General features: G+C 33.1%; 1 protein-coding gene across 3 annotated transcripts in view; it reads left to right on the forward strand.

The window, feature by feature from the left end:
- The window catches only part of FAT4 (FAT atypical cadherin 4), a 197103-nt gene that overhangs the window by 153438 nt on the left and 21436 nt on the right, over window positions 1-22229 (forward strand). For all 3 annotated transcript variants that reach the window (XM_010356398.2, XM_010356399.2, XM_010356400.2), the window contains exons 10-12: window positions 9551-9655; window positions 13792-14099; window positions 21633-21718. In XM_010356398.2, coding sequence (XP_010354700.2) covers window positions 9551-9655; window positions 13792-14099; window positions 21633-21718 — 499 coding nt within the window. The remainder of the gene's footprint in view (window positions 1-9550; window positions 9656-13791; window positions 14100-21632; window positions 21719-22229) is intronic.

Raw genomic sequence — 22229 nt, forward strand, 5'->3', positions numbered from 1 at the left:
TTCAAAATGTAAATGAAGAAAAAGCAGCAGAAAGCATATGTAATAGAAAAAGCAATAGATTTCATAGGATCTTATTTAGCTATAGCTTTTGGGAAGTCACCTACCCTTAACTGATTCTTCATTTCTCTATCTGTAAAATGGTAATAATCATAATTACTTATCTTTTAGGGTTTTTGTAATGAGTAAATACAATGTTTGTAAAACACCTAGTACAGGCCAGGTGCAGTGGCTTATGCCTGTAATCTCAGGACTTTGGGAGGCGGAGGTGAATGGATCACCTGAAATCAGGAGTTAGAGACCAGCTTGTCCAACATGGAGAAACCCATCTCTACTAAAAACACAAAAATTAGCTGAGCATGGTGGTGGACACCTGTAATCTCAGCCACTCGGGAAGCTGAGGCAGGAGAATTGCTGGAACCCGGGAGGTGGAAGTTGCAGTAAGCTGAGGTTGCGCCATTGTACTCCAGCCCAGGCTGACAACAGCGAGACTCCGTCTCAAAACAAACGAAACCCACGTGGTACACTGTGCAGTATTCAGTAATTGCGGTCTAATTAGCAGTATTAATAATAGTATTAGTATAGTGGTAGTAATAGAGGAGTACCACAGAATTTTTAAAAAGACATGAAACCTGTGTAGCAGAAGTTAACTGTGAGTCTTATGAGAGTTATATCCTAAGATCATGAATAATAGAGCTATATACATGTTGAGGTCAGGATTTCTAGAACACTTCCCTCACTCTTTCTTACCCATCCCCAAAATTACTTTATTGGCTGGTAATTCAACAATGAGAGTTTTTATGTCCTATATTAGTGTAATGCGTTTATTCACATTTAGGTTTAGAGTGAGTTTACATTTAGTCCTAGAATGAAGAAAGTGCAAATTTATTAGGTATCGATAAGAAACACGGAAAGTACTACTGCTGTGAACAAAGGCACCATTTAGCTGATTTTAGCATAAATGATGGGTACATTACTTCTCTCTGGTTTGTTTATTTCTTTGTTTCATTTCATTTAAATATACATAGCATACTTTTCTAAACATGATAGTTGAAACTTTTAAAAATGCATTTCTTTCATCATAAAATGTTAATAACATTTATCAAGTAGTTATGTAAAGCACTTTTAAAGCTCCTTGCATTATAGACATTATTGCATTTAGTTCTCACAACTCTGTAAGATGGATGTTACTGTTATTATTCCAATTTTGAAGACCAAAAAATTAAGTCTTTGAGTCATTAAAAGAGACCAGACAACTTGCCTCCAGCCGTGGCACAGAAAGTGTTCTAACTAGTTTTTTACTAGAAACTTGACTCCAGAGCCTCTGCTCTTTATATGCATGTCACACACATTGCACTGTGATTTGCCCTTGCTGTAGAGTGTTATGGTGAGTTCTATGGTGATATTATTTAAGAATGTTTTGTCCATTTTTCTTTTAATACTTAATCCTTACAGAAAGCCAATAAGACAGTATATTGTCTGAGACTGATCAGAAATTGAAACTACCCTCAGACTTTGAGGCAGGAAAGTATTTGCTACAAGGAAACATCTTACAAAATCTTCAACCTGGCTAAGAATACAGGTCAGGAACATTCACCAATGGGAGCAGCACTAAAGATATGACAGGCATTGCAAGACACCACTGCTGATCCTCTTGCCCACCTGCAGTGCTGCACCAAGTGACCTGAGGAGAATGGTTCCTGCTTTGCTTTCACCATTCAGATATCACCCCAGTCTTTTTTGCTGGCAGAATATAAACCTGAACCCTGCTGAAAGGGAGTCTGGAAAAGGTAGTTTTCAGACTTCCAGCCCTTGCAATATGGAGAGATGGGAACGATGCTGAATATCAGCAGATGATAGGTGGCTTAGGAAGGTGTTATTATTATGCCTACTTTACATTATAGGAAATTGAGCCTACAATCTGGGGACTCCAGGGCCAGGGCTGCCAAAGTCTGTATCATAAACTCTTTCTAGGGAAGGTTGTTTGAAGTTATATATTAACGTTACATACTTCTCCTCAGAGTTCACTTCAGTCTCTATTTGCATAGTAGGAGATAATCCAACTGATCAGGAATGATATAAACAAACATAAAATTGAATGATTAAGATGAATCTTACATTTTTTTAAATCAAGTTTCAAATTCTGGATGAACTAATTATCCAGTAAAACTGGCAGATAATTAATGTCTGAGAGTTTTATTTCCTTTTTATATTTTTCAGGAAACAGTATGAAAAAAACATAGTGAGTGGCAAATGTTAATCCACACTTTAAATTAGAAATGTATTGCTTAAATTTCTATAGTTTGTTAATTTTTTTTGTGGAGATAATCTCTGAAGGATCGTTCTGAGTTATTCTTTTTACCTCGTCTCTGCCAGAGAGCCTGGCTCAGGAAGACAGAGCTAATATACCAAAACATCTTAATATCTAACCTAGTCAGAGCTAATAAGCCATAAGACAAAATTTACACATAACTATATGTGTGCCTCATAGAATGATTTTTTTTTAAAAAAAATACTCATAATAGCTAGATTTTACTTCAGTTAACATGAATTAAAGTCTAGTGCCTTAGTAAAGCTTCACTTCTTCATGGTCTGTATATAACTTTTGACCATCAGAATTATTTTAAATTACTGTATTTTTTCATAGTCTATTTTTGTGAACTTTCACCTGCATTTTATCAATGCGTTTCAGAGTCTGTGGAATTACAAAACAGAGCTGCACAATTTTCTGAACTTTCTGCTTAAAATGATCCTCAGCCACTACCCATACCCAGTTTTTCTCTCTCTGTCTCTCTCTCTCACACACACACACACGCACACACCCCACTGCATATTTTATGTGGATTTAGAAATTGTGTTAAGGATTAGAAGAGTAAGTGGCATATGAGTTGATGCAAACTAAGAGACTTTATCCCCAGAATCCCCCAGGGTATGATTAAATGTTAGCTGAATGGAGATTTTAGGTAGAGAACAACTTAAAAGGATGCAAGTATGAAAATGAAAATCATGGAACAAAAAATATGAAGGGATATAGTTATTATCATACTGTCACCAGTTTATTTCTGAAATATTCTTAAAGTTTATTTTCAAGTTTGTAACCATGCACATAATAAATATAAAACAACTATATTTTTCAATGAATGAGTGATTTAGAGGGAATGAATTTGTTCGTATAACATGTATTTCTGATCTATTTTCCTTAGTTACTGGAAAAAGAACCAAAAGAAAATTGAAAAAATAAGTAACATATTCAGTTATAATCACTTCATATGTTTCATTATTAAGAAAATTTTCTTATAATTTTTACATTAATATCACCATATGGAGCTTTAACTGTAACATAAAATATTAGAAAAGATGGATAAAGTTTATTATAGTATAGACCATGTGAAAAATTAATTTCTAAATTTTCACAAAATGTAATAATACCAAAAATTACATCAATTGTCAGTATGCCTCAGTGAATGAAAACCATTATTCCTGCCTCAGAAGTCTAGGGGTTCCTAGAGGAAAACTTTAGCCTAATAACCACACATGTAGTATTTATTTTCCTGTACAAATGAAAATGTCTTGCACTTAATAGAACACTAATTAGAAAGCACGGTAATGGTAACCACATCAACATTTGTCTCCTGCTCCCAGGTTTGTGCTGTTTGCATCACATTCCTGGCATTAAATCCTTCATGGGAATGGATGGTGTTATAAAATGCAGCATTTTCATACAGCTTATTTATAAATCTGGCCATCTTATAACATAATTAGTTCATAGTCTCTTTAACCTTTTCCATTCACTTTCACACATCTGGATGCATTTTAGGTGTAGTATTTGGAATAATGCCAGGGGTTTATTACCATATGGAGAAGTTTTCTTATGTTCTCAATTAAGTCCTGATATTTCAGGAAAGATTAGGTTTGTTTATTCATCACTTTAATGTCATTTGACAGTATAAAGAGTAACTTTTTTCAGACATACAAAGTTATATACAGACTATGCACAGTAATTTGACTGAGAAACTTGCCAAACATTTGCTTTCATAAAGATGGAAGGAGTAACCAAAAGTGATTCTTTTAAAATTACTACGGTCATGTATTAGTGTTATTGATGATCATGTGACTGGAAAACCATAGAATACAAAAGAAATTTAGTAAATATATGAAATTAAATTTTCTTTGAGATAAAGAAGAGTGGGTCATGTAAGAGAGAACAAAGAGTGCAATTATTTTGATTTGATTTGATTCCTGAAAGCAGAATTAGGCAGTTTATGTTAGGTGATACATTAACTTATACAAGCATTAAAAATTTATGCTTCTAAGAAGTAGCTTAAATGCTTCTTATTTCTGTAGAAAATAAACATATATTTGTAAGCTTATGAACATTATGTGTGTAATCATATGTAATCATTTGTAGTCTCATTGAGGTTGTATTTGTGCTTGTTTTACAATACACAGGTAAAAACTTTTTTTGGTTGTTGCTTTTCTTACTGGCAGTCCTTATTAAAACATGGTATTTTTGCTTTTGTTTCAATGTAAAAAAACCATAAGGCTATTGAACAGGATACTTAGATAGACTATCTTCATAGCTCCTTAACAATAATGGGAAACATTTGCATACTGTGCAAAAGACAGCTCCTTTTTGCTAAAATCATTTGGAAAATTTATAAGATAAATGTCTAGCATGAACAGCATATATTTATTATAGAATTTCTTTATTAATAACATAATCAATTTAGACCTAAAATGGACTTTTAGAGTCGCACATATTCTTCCGTCTCCTCTGTGTAGAAATACAGGCGATTTAAAAATAATATTTATGGTAGTCTAGTATGTATATATAATCTTAGATATTCAGTTAAAGGCTACATGAATCACAGAGTATCAAAAATCATCATATCTTCATGGGGTGGTCCAATTTAACAATTGAGAATAAATTTAGCTCTATTTCACATAATCCAACATTAAAATGTACTATTGGACAAGTGAAACTTGAATATACATTCTTGTTGAAAAGACCATAGGTGATTAAAATAGATTCAGTTTACGTTCAACACATCATCACATCTTCTGCCCTGAACATGAAAATAGACACAAAATTTCTCTTGTAAGTTTAGGAAAGTCTGTGGATACCATAGATTCCTATTGTGCATTTATTTTCACCTTAAACTATTCCCACTTTCCATGTGCTAAGAATTTACACTTCTTCAAGCACATCTCTTTCTAGTTATGATAAATAGTGTATGGCAACACAATTAATTGATGGATGTCAAAGCAATGAGATCAATTTATTCTTCTAAACAGCTGCTATGGCAGTAAACATATCTTAGTAGAAGGAGGCCTCTTGAGTTCAAGAGGCATAAATGCCTGTCTTTGTGCAAGTCCTATCAGCATACTTCCAAGCCTGAAGGCGTTTGGCAAGTATTGTTAATTGACTTGCAGCATTAATTAAGTTAATGATCCAAGATTTTGTTTCACAGTGCTTCAACACATCAGATTATTGTACCAAGAGCATGTTAGAGTAATTTAAACTACTGTATTCTCTGATACTCATTATGCCATTAACACTACAATTTAAGTAGATAGACTTGCACAAAACAATTCAGAATTTTGTTGATTTCTAATTGGGTAAAACAGCATAAACTTTCCAACTTGAGAAATATGCATTTAGAAGCTTTCTTTTGATTCTAAGTAAAATTATGGCATCCTTTTCTCACACACAAGACACAGGTATTTTAAATAATAATTTAAATGTAAACATGTTTTCCTACTATGTCTTTGAATTTAAGTATCTAGTATGGCAACCTCTGAGTTCATGAATTGTAAAAAATTTTTACTCTTTAAATGGAGAACTCAAACTAAATTTTTAAATAGTAAATAATTTACATACTCTACCACCAACAAATAAGACTACTTTTTTCAAACTCAACAACAAATTTCTTTATGTAAGCACTAACAAAGTCATTTTATTCATTTTTTTTTAACTTATATTTTAGGTTCTGGGTACATGTGAAGGTTTGGTACATAGGTAAACTCACGTCACAGGGTTCGTTGTACCGATTATTTCATCAACCAGGAATTAAGCCCAATACCAAATAGTTATCTTTTCTGTTTCTCTCCCTTCTCCCACCCTCAACCCTTAAGTAGACCCCAGTGTCTGTTATTTCCTTCTCTGTGTCCATGTGTTTTCATCATTTAGCTCCCATTTACAAGTGAGAACAGGTGGTATTTGGTTTTCTCTTCCTATGTTAGTTTGATGAGGATAATAGCCTCTAGCTCCATCCATGTTCCCACAAAAGACATGATCTTGTTCTTTTTTATGGCTGCATAGTATTCCATGGTGTGTAGGTACCATATTTTCTTTATCCAATCTGTCATTTATCAGCATTTAGGTTAATTCCTTGTCTTTGCTATTGTGAATAGTGCTGCATTGCACATTCATTTGTATGTGTCTTTATGGTAGAATGATTTATATTCCTCTGTGTATATACCCAGTAATGGGATTGCTGGGTCAAATGGTAGTTCTGCTTTTAGCTCTTGAGGAATAGCCATTATTAATTATATGCAATTATCCACTAAGAAAAAGTAAAAAGGAAACAACTTTATTTTTAAACCGAAATAATGAATGCAAGATTGAATTTGTTTTTTCTTAACAATTTCCATTTATATTTGTGTATACTTGAAGAATCAGATTCTATTGAGAATTTAAGTTTTATAGGAATTCGTTCTCAAAACTAGTATTTTATTGGTTTGTAATATCTTCTGCCACTTTGTAATCACTGTTTGTTTTAATAAATGAATAAGTCTTATTTATGTTAGGATATATTTCCTCTCCTCACTCTGGAGTAACTGCAATAGCCTGTATTTTATATTTAAATTAAACTCAGATGTCTATGTTAAAATATTTAACAGGCCGGGCGTGGTGGCTCAAGCCTGTAATCCCAGCACTTTGGGAGGCCGAGACGGGTGGATCACGAGGTCAGGAGATCGAGACCATCCTGGTCTACACGGTGAAACCCCGTCTCTACTAAAAAATACAAAAATCTAGCCGGGCGAGATGGCGGGCGCCTGTAGTCCCAGCTACTCGGGAGGCTGAGGCAGGAGAATGGCGTAAACCCGGGAGGTGGAGCTTGCAGTGAGCCGAGATCGTGCCACTGCACTCCAGCCTGGGCGATAGCGCGAGACTCCGTCTCAAAAAATAAAAAAATTAAAAAAAAATATTTTATACAGTGTAAATAAGATAATTGATTCATATAAATCATACACAAAAAGAACAACACATAAATTTCATTTGTTGCTATTTAAATCAAGATTTATAAAGGTAATGTTTATAAATGAAATTCAAAAAAGATATAATAGCTTTATAGGAACAATGACTTGGGATTTATACTCATACATTTTTCTCAGAGAGCACGTATGTCCAAGTATTTGAGTAAGTATACATGGCAGTGCCCTCTAAATTTGTTACATCTTATTTGTTCCTCATTTCCAGTCTTTAAGAAGTGAAGGTGGCAATTTTGTAAACCACTAACATGTTTTCATGATAAGAAGGCTATATTGAACACACTTATAAATACGTATATAAGTCTATGTATTTTGTACATGTTACTTTTAACACAACTCTGAAATAATTTTTTGGATAAAGAAAGGAATAAAAGAAAGTAAAACTGTACCTGGTCAAAAAGCACAAGTGAAAATTATGTATGCTTTTACAGTGAAAACAAAATGGAAAGAGTAGAATATTACTTTCTTGATGACAACTAATCAAAAATATGGCCAATAGTTCTTATGTATTTGCAACTGGGGAACACTGTGCTGTGAGAAAAAAAAAAAAAAAAAATCTACATCACGAAAATGGCCGTCACATAATCAGTTGAAAAACAAAATAGAAAAGAGTTCTATGAAACAGCTACTCTCTGGTGAGAAATTCAACACTATTTAAAGTTTGCCTGCCTGTTTCTCAAATGTAGTACACCGCTACAATACTTAAAACCTGATTTCTGTGCCCATAAATTTGTAGCTTATTTATTTTCATGCCGTTGCTTTAACAATAGAAAGGTATTCTGAAATTGTTAGCTCAGTGTTTTGCCTCATAAGGAGGTTCCCAATTTATTTATAAGGGAAAAAATGTTGTGTTTATGATTCTATGATGTACAGAAATGGGCTTAGTTAGCATCATGAGATCTGACTCACACTTATAATTTCAGACCAGAATAAGTGTGGCTCCATAATCAAGCCACAAAAACAGAACCAAGTTAAACAAAATTTTGACGTGTTTTAAGCAAAGTTAGTATGATGAAATGAATTATCTGTGCTCAGCAGTAGGTCTAGTTGTGCATATAGAATGCATATCATTTCCTGAGCTATCTAATAAATGCATTAGTGAAATGGGGCTGGGAAGTAGAGACTAGCTTCCAGAAACAAATGCTACAGTACTTACAATCCTACTCTCAATGAAAAGAAATTAACTAAGAATTCTGTAACATCTCACTGCATTATGAAATTTGAAAATTAGATCCTAACGAATATAGTAAATAATTATAATACTTTAAAGTTATAGTGGTATTAGAACATGCTTAGGTTTAGGTAAAAACAAATAACATAACAAAAACAAGTGGGACTTATACCCCAACTTGTATACACCACATGATCAATTACCATAGTTTTCTGAAACCTGGATATGGGAGCAGAAGGCCTGAATTGGTCTGTGTCATAGTTTTACAGTTTCACAGACAATATGTAAGCTACCAAGGGGCTTTTATTCTTCACTTTTGAAATGTAAATATTTCTTTTGTATGGATTAATACTCCCTACTGAAATGGAACCACAGTCTGAAAACACTTGTTTGTTTTCTTCACTGCCATATCCCCCTCCATTATCATGTCTGGCCCATAATAAGCACTCAGTCAATATTAGTTGATTCAATTTAACAAGATCATGTATGAGAAAAGTCTTTATAAACTGAAAAATATGCTGCTTAAGTATTACCGCTTCAGACAAAAGAAAAAGTATACATAATCTGTAGTCAAGAATAAATTTTCAAAAACATTTTAAAATATGATGTGTTTTCTTATTCTGCTTTACAACAGATATGTGTAATTTAAGTGATATTTCTTGGTAGTAGGAGTGTAGTTTGATAAATAGGCTAAATTTTTATCTTTGAAATACCTAAGTCAAGAAAATCTCTGCAGTGTAAAGAATAGTATAAGTTTCAACTCTCCATCTATAAAATATAAAAAATGAAGGGACATTGACAAAGAAAATAAATTCAGTGAAAGTATTTAAATATGTTTGTCATGTCATTTCTCTGCAAACGGTATTTTCTTCCAAGATGACTATGTAAATTATTTCTTAAATATTATAATGCACATTTTACAATAGGTCAACTGAACAAGATTTTAAATTCTAAGATATTATTCTAATTTCCTATGTCAAGTAAAATGTTTTTATATTTCTTTTCTCCATGATATGCCTTAGGAAAGATTTTTACATATGGTAATGCTGTAACGATGTTAATATATTTATGTATGAGATTTTAAAAAATGAATTTGATATATTTTAGGGAAAATGTGTGAATCTTCAGTCAATTACTGTGAATGCAACCCCTGCTTTAATGGTGGTTCCTGCCAAAGTGGTGTGGATTCTTATTATTGTCATTGTCCATTTGGTGAGTAAAACTTATTTGTTGATATAAAATATAAGTTCATTTTTGCACACAATTTAGCAATTTTGTTTTATTATGAGCATGACAAAGAAACTATTGTTTTACATGGAAAGTTTTATTACAACAAAATCTTAAATGTTTAACATTTGTAAAAGTTATGGAAATCCCATTGAATGCATTGCATTGATCATTACTAGAAAAAGAGTCAACTCAAGATAATCGAATTAATGTTGTTTCTGTAGGACATTTCCCCTCAAAGATTTATGGATGTCTTCTTTTTAGCTGAGAACTTATGAAATAAAAAAAAAAAAAAAAAATCTTTAAGCACTCTTTGACATCACTGTCTATTTCAAATCTTTAAGAGTAGTCAAAGTAAGGTTTTTTGTTTGTTTCACTTTTGTGAATGTTGTTTCATTTTTTATTTTTGTTTTTTACATTAGTTTTTAATTTTGTTTTTTACATTGATTCAGCCACTTTTATTAGAAGGACTTAGTAACTATACATGAAGTTTTCATAATGGCTTTTTATAGCTGATACTACCTGACTAATAAAATTTCAAACTCATCTGTTCTTTTGAGTAAGAAAAATTGTTAAAAAGAACTTTTGTGTAAACATACATACTTATTCACCCTAGTGGAATGAACTAAAAGATTGCATCCAGGTCTTATCCGACTGTTACCCATTACTGTGCCAGCCAAAAACCATGAGATTCAGAGGAAGCATTTGTATTAGCTTGGTTTGTTTCATAAGTTTGTGATTATTCCATTTTTTTAAAGGCTACTTTACACCACAACATAGAATCCATCTCCAGATGACTCTGTCTCTTTTCTTAAGCAAGAAAGGGCAAGTATATTTTTCTAGTCTTCCTTTGGGCATGTAACTGTGCTATATGGACCTGAAAAGTAAAGCTCAATCTATAGTAGATAGTAGAATTTGAAGGACATATGCAGTTCCTAATATCCTGTATAATTTACTAGATAGTTTTAATTTCCAAACAATTTCATGACTACCTGTTTTTACTAAGCCAACATCAATAGAATGATAAAGACAAACAGAATAGAAAAATACCTAATTTGAGGGAATGTAATTTATCAATGGTTTTGAGGCCCAGAAATTGAGTGATTTGCCCAAAGTCAAAAAATGAAGTTGAAACAAAACTACCCCAAGACAATGTAGCGACTAGAACACAAATTTTTATTTTCAGTCCAGTCTGACATTCACATCACCCCTTTTTATAAAATGTCTTTGAAATTCTCACTAACAATGCCCGTGAAGTAATGAAAGGTATATCAAGGTCAAAATAACCACACCTTTAGATCTCCAAAAACTTTTTCTTTCTTTCAATGGTGTCTTATAATTTTAAGTGGTGCTGCTTTCTACATATAACCGTAGTCAAGTTTCATGGTTTAACTTAACATTTTGATATAAAAGATAAGGGGGTTAGAGTGTAAACTGGAAATGATTTTCAAGTGACTGAACCGAAAATGTTCATATTTTTAGGGATTCCTTTACATGACAATTGCAAATTTGAGGATTTAAGAAAATTGATACACAATGAAAACAAGTCGCAGCTGCAGTGTAGTGGTACAACTGGCGTTGCCTATTAAGTGGAGCTATTTGGGGGGCTAAATGTACCTTCTTGTCACTCTGCTAGAGATCGCCAGGGAAAGAGGAATAGCACAATGTAAATTAAAATAGACACAAATCACACATAGCCTGCAGTGCAAATTTCTCTCCCTATTCTTTCCAGTGGCAAAGACAAAAAATCATTATCTAAACTTAGACATTTTCAGCACTTAGAAAAGAAAACAAAGGTCACTGAAACACACTATGTAATTTGAAACTAAAGAGATAGAATTAAAAACAAAAATGATTTTTGTTCCCAAATTCCATAAAGAAATATTTTCATGTTTGAAAACACGCTATCAATTTGAATTAAAATGTAAGTATCTATGTACTTTCTACATACATTTACATTTGAATATTCAGCATATTGTTATAGATTTATTAAAGTTTATTCAGAAGAGACCTAAGTGAACACATAATACAAATTTTTTCAGTAGTATTTTTATTTCATTTATATGCTTTCTTTTTCCTTTAACTTCACTTACTCTTTCTGCATTGATAACATATTTATATATTAATTATTAATATATAGAAATTATAAATATTAAATATAGATGCCACAGAAATGTATAAAATACAAATGCAAATTCTACAGGATAGATATAATAAATATATAATGTACAAGATTATACTATGTATAAAATATATTATCTATGTATACCATATATATGACATATCATATATATCAATAAATATCATTTCTATAATTCCTTTGCCTTCAACTTCAGTTAAAGATTAAAAATTAAAAATCATGTATAATTTCTTTTTTTTTTTTTTTGAGATGGAGTCTCGCTCTGTCACCCAGACTGGAGTGCAGTGGCATGATCTCCGCTCACTGCAAGCTCCGCCTCCCGGGTTCATGCCATTCTCCTGCCTCAGCCTCCCAAGTAGCTGGGACTGCAGGCCACCACGCCAGCTAATTTTTTTTGTATTTTTAGGAGTGACGGTGTTTCACCCATGTTAGCCAGGATGGTCTTGATCTCCTGACCTCGTGATCCGCCCACCTCGGCCTCCCAAAGTGCTGGGATTACAGGCATGAGCCACCATGCCTGGTCAAAATTATGTATAATTTCTACTCATTTATAATAAATATTATTTCAGCCTGGACAGAAAAGGAAAAGATAAATAACACAAACTTTTATGGCAGCCCCTAGGCTGTTTTAATTTTTAAAATGTTCTGATATAAAATGTGGTAGTCAAAACAACTAGACAATCAATAGATCTGGCCTCAAATTTTGGCTGTTTCTCTTGGTTCTGTGACCTTAGGCAAGTTTTAAATACTCTATAAAATAATGGCATTGGTTCCTTCTAGCTGAACAGTTCCCTCCCTCTAAATTTTATGCATTTACAGGACATATAAAGCCAAAATTAAGAAATGAAGCCTTTGCAAGTTAATAAGAATTATGAGGTATTGGCGTGGGTTAATTTTCCAATCATTTGCCACAGTCTACTAATATTTGTGGGAAAAGAATTTTGGCATAGCATTGTAACATCAATAAAACTCATTTTTCAAGTTTGAAAAAGAACCAGCACAAACAAGTGGAAATGCTGACTTTCAAAAAAAAAGAAGACAGCTATTTTAAAGTAGCCTGCTATAAATCATACCCACAGAGGGCATAAAACAAGAAAGAGATAAAAACTTAAAGACAGTTATTTCCTTTCCTAAACCAATGATTTCACTTGCCTGATTTTGTGGCCTTGAAAATAACATGAATATAGGTACTGACTTTTAAAAATCAAAACAAATGCATTTACCATCTTCAATTGAGTTGAAATAGTTTTTAAGAACTGTATATTATGAAGGAAGTATGTTGGCTGAAAATTGTAGCATAATAGAACTTCTAAAAGGTCAACAAATTTGGGCCGGGTATGGTGGCTCATGCCTGTAATGCCAGCACTTTGGGAGGCTGAGGCGGGCGGATCACCTGAGGTCAGGAGTTCAAGACCAGCCTGACCAACAAGGTGAAATCTCGTCTCTACTAAAAATACAAAATTAGCCAGGTGTGGTTCTGGGCACCTATAATCCTAGCTTCTCGGGAGGCTGAGGCAGGAGAATCGCTTGAACCCAGGAGGCAGAGGTTGCAGTGAGCAGGCACTCTAGTCTGGGCAACAAGAGCAAAACTTGGACCCCCAAAAATAAAAAAAAAAAAAATTATAAAAATAAAAATCAACAAATTTTGAAATGTTTCTGGGAAAGAAATCTCTTCAGACACACTCCATTCCATTAAACCTTTAAATTTTAGAAACAAAGCATACTTAGATACGTTCCCTAATTAGACTTAGACAATGAAAAATAATTATATCAGTTAATCATTTCTGCCATATTTTAAAGATCATTCATTCATAAAGATTATTAACTCTATTTCAATTTTAGTTTAGATGAAATTTTTTGGTAAGTAACAAAAAAGTTGTTAAAACATATCTCATTTTATAATTCAAAAATCTTTTAATCAAAATATATATTAAAATGTCCCTGAAATTTTATGCCAGTTTGTCAATTTTCCCTCCAACAGGTGTCTTTGGAAAACACTGCGAGTTGAATAGTTATGGATTTGAGGAGTTGTCATACATGGAATTTCCAAGCTTGGACCCCAATAACAACTATATTTATGTCAAATTTGCCACTATTAAAAGTCATGCCTTATTGCTTTACAACTATGACAACCAGACAGGCGACCGGGCTGAGTTTTTGGCCCTTGAAATTGCCGAAGAAAGACTAAGATTCTCTTATAATTTAGGCAGTGGTACATATAAACTCACCACCATGAAGAAGGTGTCAGATGGACATTTTCACACTGTGATCGCCCGGAGAGCAGGAATGGTAAGATATTTCATCCTACATAAACTCCATTTTATTGTTGTTGTATATCCAACTGGATTATGAACTGGGGTGCAAATCATGTTAAATTGGGTTTATTCATTAAATGAACACTTTAGTTATGAACAACTTAGACGTAACATTTTTTCTTTTGCTCATGACAACTCTGTTCAAAAACAATAAAAAAGAGAACAATTGAGAAAATAGCCTAGTGCGTAAAAATTTCATTGATATTTTTTGTATGTTTTTAAGGCCATATCAGGCCTATACTTAAACTAACTACCTTTCTTTCCTAAGTATTTCTGCCTTGACTGAAGAAACAATTAAAGAACAGAGGAGACTTTTCTGCAAAATCTACATACCTTAATCAAAAACACTTTATTGTTAAACAATGCTAGCAATAGTCATAGCTAGTCATAGTCTTTTTGCTGGTAGAGGGTCTTGCCTTGATATTGGTGGTTCCTGACTGAGCCAAGTAGTAGTGGCTGAAGATTTGTGGTGGGGGCTGTGGAAATTTCTTAAAGTAAAACAACGATAAACTTTGTAACATTAACTCATTTTTCATGAAAGATTTCTCTGTAGCATTTGAGGCTATTTGATTGATACCATTATACCCACAGAGGAAATTGTTTCAAACTTGAAGTCAAGCTTCTCTCAAACCTTGATGCTAATGTATTAATTAAGCCTAAGGAATATTCTAAATCCTCTGTTGTCATTTCAACAATGTTCACAGCATCTTCACCTAGAGTAAGTTCTGTCTTAATAAACCACTTCCTTTGATTATCCCTAAGAAGCAGCTTCTCATCCTTTCATGTTAGTTTTGCAAGATTGTAGCAGCTCAATCACATCTTCGGGCTTCACTTCAAATTCTAGTTCTCTTGCTGTTTCTACCACATTGGCAATTACTTCCTCCACTGAAGTCTGGAAGCCCTCAAACTCATCCACGAGAGTCAAAAATCAACTTCTTCCAAACTCCTTTTAATATTTGATATTTTGACCTCCTTCCATGAATCATGAATGTTCTTCATGGCATCTAGTATGGTGACTCCTTTCCAGAAGGTTTTTAATTTACTTTGCCCAGACCCATCAGAGGAATCATCATCTGTGGCAACTATAGCATTATGAAATTTATTTCTTAAATAATAGGACTTGAAACTCAAAGTGACTCTTTGATACATGGGCTGCAGTCTGGATGCTGTGTTAGCAAGCATGAAAACAACATTAATCTCCTTGTACGTCATTGTCAGAGCTCTTGGGTGACCAGGTGCATTATCAGTGAGCAGTAATATTTTGAAAGGAATTTTTTTTCCTGAGCAGTAGATCTCAACAGTGGGCTTAAAAATATTCAATAAACCATGCTGTAGACAGATGCACTGTCATCCAGGCATTTCTGGTTACTGATGGAGCACAGGTGCAGTAGATTTGGCATAATTCTTAAAGACCCTAGGCTTTTCAGAATGGAAAAGGAGCGCTGGTTTCAATGTCAAGACACCAGCTATATTCGCTCCTGATGTGTCAGCCTATCCTTTGAAGCTTTTAACCTAGGCATTCACTTCTTTTCTCTAGCTATGAAAATCCTAGATGACATCTTTTAATAAAAGGCTGATTTTTTTTTTACATTGAAAGTCTGTTCTTTAGTGTAGCCCCTTCATCAATGACCTTAGCTAGATCTTCTGGATAACTTGCTGCAGCTTCTATATCAATGTTCACTGCTTTGCTTTGTATTTTTACATTACAGAGATGACTTCTTTCCTTAAACCTCATGAGCCAACCTCTGCTGCATTCCAACTTTTCTGCTGTAGTTTCCTTACCTCCCTCAGCCTTCATGCATTGGAAAGGAGTTAGTGTGCCTTTTTCTAGGTTAGATGTTGGCTTAAGGGAATGTTGTAACAGGTTTGATCTTCTATCCAGACTACTACAACTTTCCCATATCAGCAATAAGGCTATCTTGCTTTCTTATCATTTGTGTATTCACTGGAGTAGCACTTTTAATTTCCTTCAAGAACTTTTACTTTGCATTTACAGCTCGGCTAATTATTTGGCAGAAGAAGCCTTGCTTTTGGCCTATCTTGGCTTTCTACATGCCTTCCTCACTAAGCTTATTCATTTTTGCATTTTGATATAAAGTGAGAGACATGCAACTCTTCCTTTCACTTGAGCACTTAGAGGCCATTGTAGGATTATTCGTTGGCATAATTTTCATAGTGTTTTATCTCAGGGTACAGGGAAGCCTGAGGATAGGTAGAGAGACCAGGGACAGATAATTGCTGGAGCAACTAGAACATAAACAACATTTATCAATTAAGTTTGCCATCATATATGGCACGGTTCATGTTGCCCCAAAATAATTATAATAGTAACATCCAAGGACACTTCACTCATCACAGATCACCATATCACATAAAATAATAATGAAATATTTGAAACATTGTGAGAATTATTAAAATGTGACTCACAGTCACAAAGTAAGCACATGCTGTTGGAGAAATGGTGCTGATAGACTTGCTGGATGCAGGATTACCAGAAACCATCAATTTGCAAAAAACAAATCTGCAAAGTGCAATAAAGTGAAGAGGAATACAAGGAGGCATGCATGTATTTACAGATTATATTGATTTTATTATGTGGCTTTCATGTTACAAGAATGACATATCTATTTAGGACTTGTGTTTATTAAACAATTTTTTTTATAAAGGAAAATGCATCACATCTTTTCTTTATTAATGTTTGAAAATATTTGACATAGTGTAATAAAATGGAACAGCTTATTTATTTTTTATTCTTTATCTTCACAACGATCTCTCCATATTTCCCCCATCTCTAATGGCTATCAAGGATTTATTTTTTTTATAAGAAAATGCTAACAAATCTGTCTTAAAGCATTTTTACACTTTAGCTTTGAGCCTTTAAAAGTGTAGTTACTGGTGGCCAGGCGTGGTGGCTCACGCCTGTAATCCCAGCACTTTGGGAGGCCGAGGCAGGCGGATCATGAGGTTAGGAGATCAAGAGCATCCTGGCTAACAGTGAAACTCCATCTCTACTAAAAATACAAAAAAAAAAAAAAAAAAAAAAAAATTAGCCAGGCGTGGCAGTGTGCAGCTGTAGTCCCAGCTGCTGGGGATGCTGAGGCAGGAGAATGGCATGAACCCAGGAGGCAGAGCTTGCAGTGAGCCTAGATCGCGCCACTCCACTCAGGCCTGGGTGACAAAGCAAGACTCTGTCTCAAAAATAAGCAAACAACAACAAAAAAGTGTAGTTACTGGTAAGATTTATAATTCACCCTAGATAAAGGACTTGTGTAAAATGTTAAATTGTCTGCTAAAAAGAAAGCCTAGCCAAAACAAAATAAGTGCCCTTAAATCATTTTTAAATGAAAAACTTGGTATCTAAGTGATTATAAATTTATTTCTGATTTCATGTCAATCTTTAAAATATATGGTAACTTATATAGTCCTTAGACTGAGTCTATGAATCATACATTTGTGTGACTACAGATTAATTTTTGCCACTAAATGCGTGGAATATGTTATATTGCTGAATGCATATAAGCAATATTCAGAAGTAATATTTAAAACGTTTTTAACCAAGTTTTTGCTATTTTTTTCCCTCTGGCCCATAGTTAATTTTAAAGGCTAAAATTTGTGCAATCTATAATTACCAGTTTCATAAGGGCATAAGACAGAAACTACCTTATAATATTAATTATTTTTGACCAATACACATAACAGGCAATCTATTATCAAAGAACAAAGTTTGTCATTTGCTCTCAGGAATATTTTATAAATCCATGTTTATTTTGAATTGGCATCAGGTACAATGACTTTTCTCTCCTCCACTCTAATTTACTACAACATTAAAGGAAATTTAAGCAAGTTTTTAAATACAGAACTATTTTTAATTATGAGGGGGAAAAGAATAATGATTAGCTTTAAATATAACCGAGTGATTGTGTCATCATGCTCAAGGGTAGCTGCTCAGACATGTCATTCATGGATATCGCCACATCCATCAAACTGCATTCAGGGTCCTACCAGGTTATTAAATGTATGTTACTTGAAATGTGCGTGAGAATACAACAAATGTAGTATATGGTTTTTATCAGTCATTTTAGTTATATATTGTTTTCTCCATTTCCTTTTGAACTTAGTGTTAATATTTCCAGCTGGAACATTTTTCTAATGTATTTAATTTATACAATGTTTACTTAATAAAATTACCCCCAACAGTCTGAAAATGGTGTAAAGACATAATGTTATATTTTATATTTTAATTCTACTATGCCCACATTTCCGTATTATTGTAAAGGTTAATATGAATCATAATTAAAATTTTATTTCTGTGAATTAGGTGCTTAAACAGGTGTTAGTCACTCCGAATTATCATCGACTCATCCCACATATAACCTTTTGAAATAAAATAATGGAGTATTTGACTTGATCTTGGTCTCAATGAAGTTTAAATTATGAGTAGTGCCTAAAAATCCGCCTGACTTTAATGAACATTAGTAGAGGTATAACAAACCAATATTGGATAAAATATATTTTCTGATTAGTAATAGATCATTGCACTGATTTTTGCTTGAGATTTTAAAAATCAGCATAGTATCAAACTGTATGCTCAGAGGAAGACCTCTGGAAGAATATAGAGTTAATCAATTCCAGTATTCCTGATGATTGATGTAACCAGAAATATTGGGCCTTAAAGAATCAGAAAAACATTTGGAGATTGATATATATAGATTGGGCTCACGTTAGCCATAATAATATCCTAAAGCTGATGAGTAATAGTAGACATCACCTCACCCCCATTTTCCACACATATGGAAGATAACCATATTTCTGATATGTTGTCAAGTATACTATAATGTAAAATAAACAATTTTACCTGATGACCTCCAAGGTCACATTAAACTTCATGAGCATTTGATTCTATCAAACAAGGACATGGGAGCAAGAGGTAAGTGAAGGAGGTACTTTGAAGGATGCAGTTCATTTGTATTATTGTGACCACAGTCATCAATTTTAATAATACCATATGTGAAAAAAAACTCTGTCATTATTACTTGAATCATAGGAAAAATGTCTTCCTGTTTCAGAAAACATCCAAAATAAGGCCCCTACTGGATTCTGAAATTGTCATTTTCTACATTTCAAAATAATTTTGGTTGGAAACTGGCAAAATCATTAACCTCTAAGCTTTAAATCATTGCATAGTTGGGGTAAAACATTTTAATTTATAGTGGTAAAGCTATAAAAATTCAACAGCAAAAGAGAATTTAACTCTGAAGATGAAATTGGATAAGCTTACTATTAAAATAAAACATCTCCTCCATTATTCTTTCTTTGAGTTGTATCAGCAAGCTTTTAGACATACATGAAATATTAACAATGACTAAAATACAATTATGTTATCCAAGGTTATTTTTCTAGTTGAGGCATTTATAAATATCCATGTGGTACCTTCTAGTTTATGATACTTTTAGGGATCTCTACAAGGATACTTGCATAATATATGTAGAGACATGTGTTCAATCAAATAGTCACCTAAGCCGCAGAACTTGAATTATAAAAAGCTAATACTGCTTTTGAGATTGGGTGTCACCCTAATTTACAGATAACTGGAAATAATCATAACTTTCAAAAGAATTAGCTAAATAGGGCATGAATGTCTTGCCAGAGAATTGGAAGTATAAATTTTTCCTACAAATGTTTGTATTCATTATAATTTACTTGAAAAAAAAGGCAAAAATATCCATGTGGCTCACAAGAGTTTATTGTACAGAGCTTATAATAACTAACTCTTAGAAACATTTAAGAATATGTTAGCCAGTAATATTTGATAAACAATTAATAAATTGACTATACATTCACCTCAGTCTTTATTTTTAAAATGTGAGATACTTCAGATAAATTTTTGCAAGTCTCCTATTTAAATATATATTTTATAGATACTGCCTAACAATCATAAGCAATATTGGTAAAAGTGGGATATTAAGGAAATTAATCATTTTCATTCCTAATGAAAGTGCCCTGATTTTTTAATACAGAAAATTTGATATCCAAAACTTTGCATTTAAGTTTGTCATGTTATTAGTCAACTTGCTTAATCTTCCTGCACTGTTTTCTACATTTGCTTTGCTCTTATTAACCTGAAATGATAAGCATCCTGATAAATAGATAGTTGCATTGTATTTATATTTATCTTCTATATATGTAACAAATTTGGATTAACCCCATCTGTGGCATTCATAAATTTAGAATAATGCTTTATTGTCTGCACTGGGAGAAATCTTTAAACCTCCTGTCCATTCAGATAATGAATTATTGTTATTCCCGTGATCTACTCCATCCTTCTTATAATTTCAGCAACTAAAATGTGCAAAGTTTCTCATTTGTCAAATTTTAATGAAGTTTGGGGAACAAAGGAGGTGCATCACAATAGCATTGCAGATTACACAATAATATGGATATACAACTTGGGTCTTAGACTGCACTGCAGCCATCCTCAGTTGCTGGTACTAATTATATAGGACTCTGACTTCTATGGTTACCATATTCTTAGGCCTTTTAACCATAAATTGATGACTTTGTTTATCAATCAAAAGGAGTATTCATATGTTCTACTAAACAGGATTTTGTCTCAAGGGAATATGTATCCCTTAGAATGTAAAAATGACTACTTAGTCATTATTTAAATACTATTGGGGATTTTTTACTGTAAAGTGATCTATAGTAATACATCCTGATTATACAGAAATATGTTATAATGTTATTTATAAATAATTATTCTTAACAAAAATGAGAAGAGCACTTACTTGATTTAACGTATTTCAAACTTTAATCTGAATATTTAAATTTTCATAGATTGCTATAATAGTATTTATACTGTATTTTCATAATCCTTTTGTAAATATGGCTGAAATCGTATGAGAATAAGACTTTTGAAAATCAAAAATTAAGTGTCTTTTCTTTTGTTAACATAGTTTGACAGTACAATACACACATTTCTTTTTTTTTTTTTTTTTGAGACGGAGCCTTGCTCTGTCACCCAGGCTGGAGTGCTGTGGCCAGATCTCAGCTCACTGCAAGCTCCGCCTCCCGGCTTCACGCCATTCTCCTGTCTCAGCCTCCCGGGTAGCTGGGACTACAGGCGCCCGCCACCTCGCCTGGCTAAACACATTTCTTAAGATTGCAATCTACAGGAAGATGTTTCAGACCTATTGTGTATTATTCTAAAGAAGATTAATGACATGTTTATCTTTTTTTACCTTTAAAACAGGGGAGCAGGAGAGGATTTTTAAAGGTACCCTTTTACCTCTTACAGGTATAAATAGTCATAATTAGTTTGAGATATCAAAGAAACATGTGCCCATGATTCAATATTATAATTATGTGATTTACACATTAAATCAAGATGTTATCACAGTTTCCAAGTCATGTTCACATAGAAACAAGTCATGAGTAGTGTTGACTGGAAAGGCTAATAGGAACGAACGGTCGAACCCAAAGTTGAACGTTTCTTTCTCTTGCTTCATAGGCAGCCTCCTTAACTGTGGACTCCTGTTCTGAGAACCAAGAGCCAGGATATTGTACTGTCAGTAATGTGGCAGTTTCAGATGACTGGTAAGGAATATGATTACTTTAATTTTCATTATTACTTAATTTTTTAAAAATAAATTGTATACCTAAAAATAATTATAAGATGCTAAGTAGTACATAAAGCTTAAGATATTTTATTTCCCTCTCCAAATCTTCATAATATAAAATAGTCAATAACTACTGTGCAAAGTGTGTTAAAATGTGTGAAATGAAGTGGTAGAAATAAGTATAAAATTGGTGAAAAGGAAACTAAATACAGCCAGTAGTCTTTGGAAAGATTCATGAAATAACCGCATATGACCTTCATTCTGAAAAACATGTAGGATAAAGACCCCAGTTCTTTCAAATGCATTTCTAAAAGTTTATGTGAAAATTATTAACAGATATTTTTCCATAGCACTTAAAGCTGAATACAGCAGTAATCTACCAGAAAGTAAGTGATTTTAATAGGAAAAAATGCTAAACAGAGAAAAATAAATAGACATGGATAATGACGCATCATTCATTGCCTCCGTCAACTTATTGGCATCCCTTG

This window comes from Rhinopithecus roxellana, chromosome 2 (genome assembly GCF_007565055.1).
Source record: "Rhinopithecus roxellana isolate Shanxi Qingling chromosome 2, ASM756505v1, whole genome shotgun sequence".
In the NCBI taxonomy this organism is placed as follows: Eukaryota; Metazoa; Chordata; class Mammalia; order Primates; family Cercopithecidae; genus Rhinopithecus; species Rhinopithecus roxellana.